The 1,200-nt window shown below is 37.5% G+C and overlaps 1 protein-coding gene across 1 annotated transcript; it reads right to left on the reverse strand.

Annotated features, from left to right (window-relative positions):
* Nucleotides 1–263: 263 nt before the first annotated feature.
* Pmar_PMAR025229 (hypothetical protein) lies at nucleotides 264–1,173 on the reverse strand (the record flags this gene model as incomplete). The annotated part of the gene is made up of 6 exons (XM_002786796.1): nucleotides 264–395; nucleotides 459–584; nucleotides 648–748; nucleotides 788–853; nucleotides 923–1,023; nucleotides 1,071–1,173. Coding segments are annotated over 6 exons (629 nt in total), but the record flags the coding sequence as incomplete, so codon positions are not given.
* Nucleotides 1,174–1,200: the final 27 nt, after the last annotated feature.

Consider the following 1,200-nt stretch of genomic DNA (forward strand, 5'->3'; position numbering starts at 1 on the left):
TACTATTACCATTACCTTCCTAACATTGGGACCTTGTGTAACAGCTGCAGTAGCTGCTCTAGTAACTTGTATATCAGCATTATCTTGTGATACTAGTATACACTGTTGAGCTTGTTGTGGGGTATGAAATGTAGCTACTACTACTGCATTACTCAATTCTGTTACGCACTGTACACCTTCAAACATTGATACGTATTCGAACCTAGAAAAATAATAATAATGGGATAATAATAATGGGATAGTAGTGGTAGTAGTAGTATTACAAAGCATCGAGTATGTTCTCTGGAGTAAGCTCATTATGATGCTCATTATCATCTATTGTATGTATTGTGTCATGGTCATCATCATCATCATCCCATCGACTCCTCCTCCTTTTATCCAATATTACCATAACTCTGCCATAATATTCAATAATGATGATGATTGTGACACTACGTATCATGTATCAGTATTACTACCTCCCCTTCTTCCCAGACTCAACAATCTGGTGTTGTTCTCCTCCTCGACCTCCTCCTCCTCTTCCTACTACTTTAGTAGTAGTAGTAGTAGTAGGATTGGAAGCAGCAACATGATGTTGTCTCCATCTACATAGCATGATATCCCCTCCTCCTACTCCTACTCCTATTTCATCTACATTGTAGTATTACTTAAAGTGTACTTGTCTAGATGCTATCTCCTTAGCTTCAACTGACTTCAACATAGTCTTCTTCCATTCTGCTTTCTTCTCCTTCTCTAGTTCATATCGTGCCTATATCATCATGACCATCATCATGATTGTTATTATTACCAATATCCTCTTTTCCCTTTCCTTTTGTTCAGCTCTCATCTTCTCTTTATGTACCCTATCCTTTTCCTAAGCATCAATAGCATCAGCATCATCAGATACATTGTACCCTATATGTAGTAGCATAATGAGTATTACCTCCATATGTATGATCCTAGCCTCCCAACCTATAGGGTATTTCCCTATTAACCCTCTACTACTACTAAGACTAGCATCATCAACATCGATACCACCCATTACTACAATCATCATCATGACTATCATTATTACTATTCATGAGTATTACCTAACTTTTTATCCTTCTCTTCAAGACCTATTGCTACTGAAAGAGTCTCTGCTGCCATACCCAGATTATGATAGGCTTTATCTAGCTCATTGTCACTCATCATCATCATACTACTACTGTTACTCATAGT

This window comes from Perkinsus marinus (genome assembly GCF_000006405.1).
Source record: "Perkinsus marinus ATCC 50983 genomic scaffold scf_1104296931136, whole genome shotgun sequence".
Classification (NCBI taxonomy): domain Eukaryota; phylum Perkinsozoa; order Perkinsida; family Perkinsidae; genus Perkinsus; species Perkinsus marinus.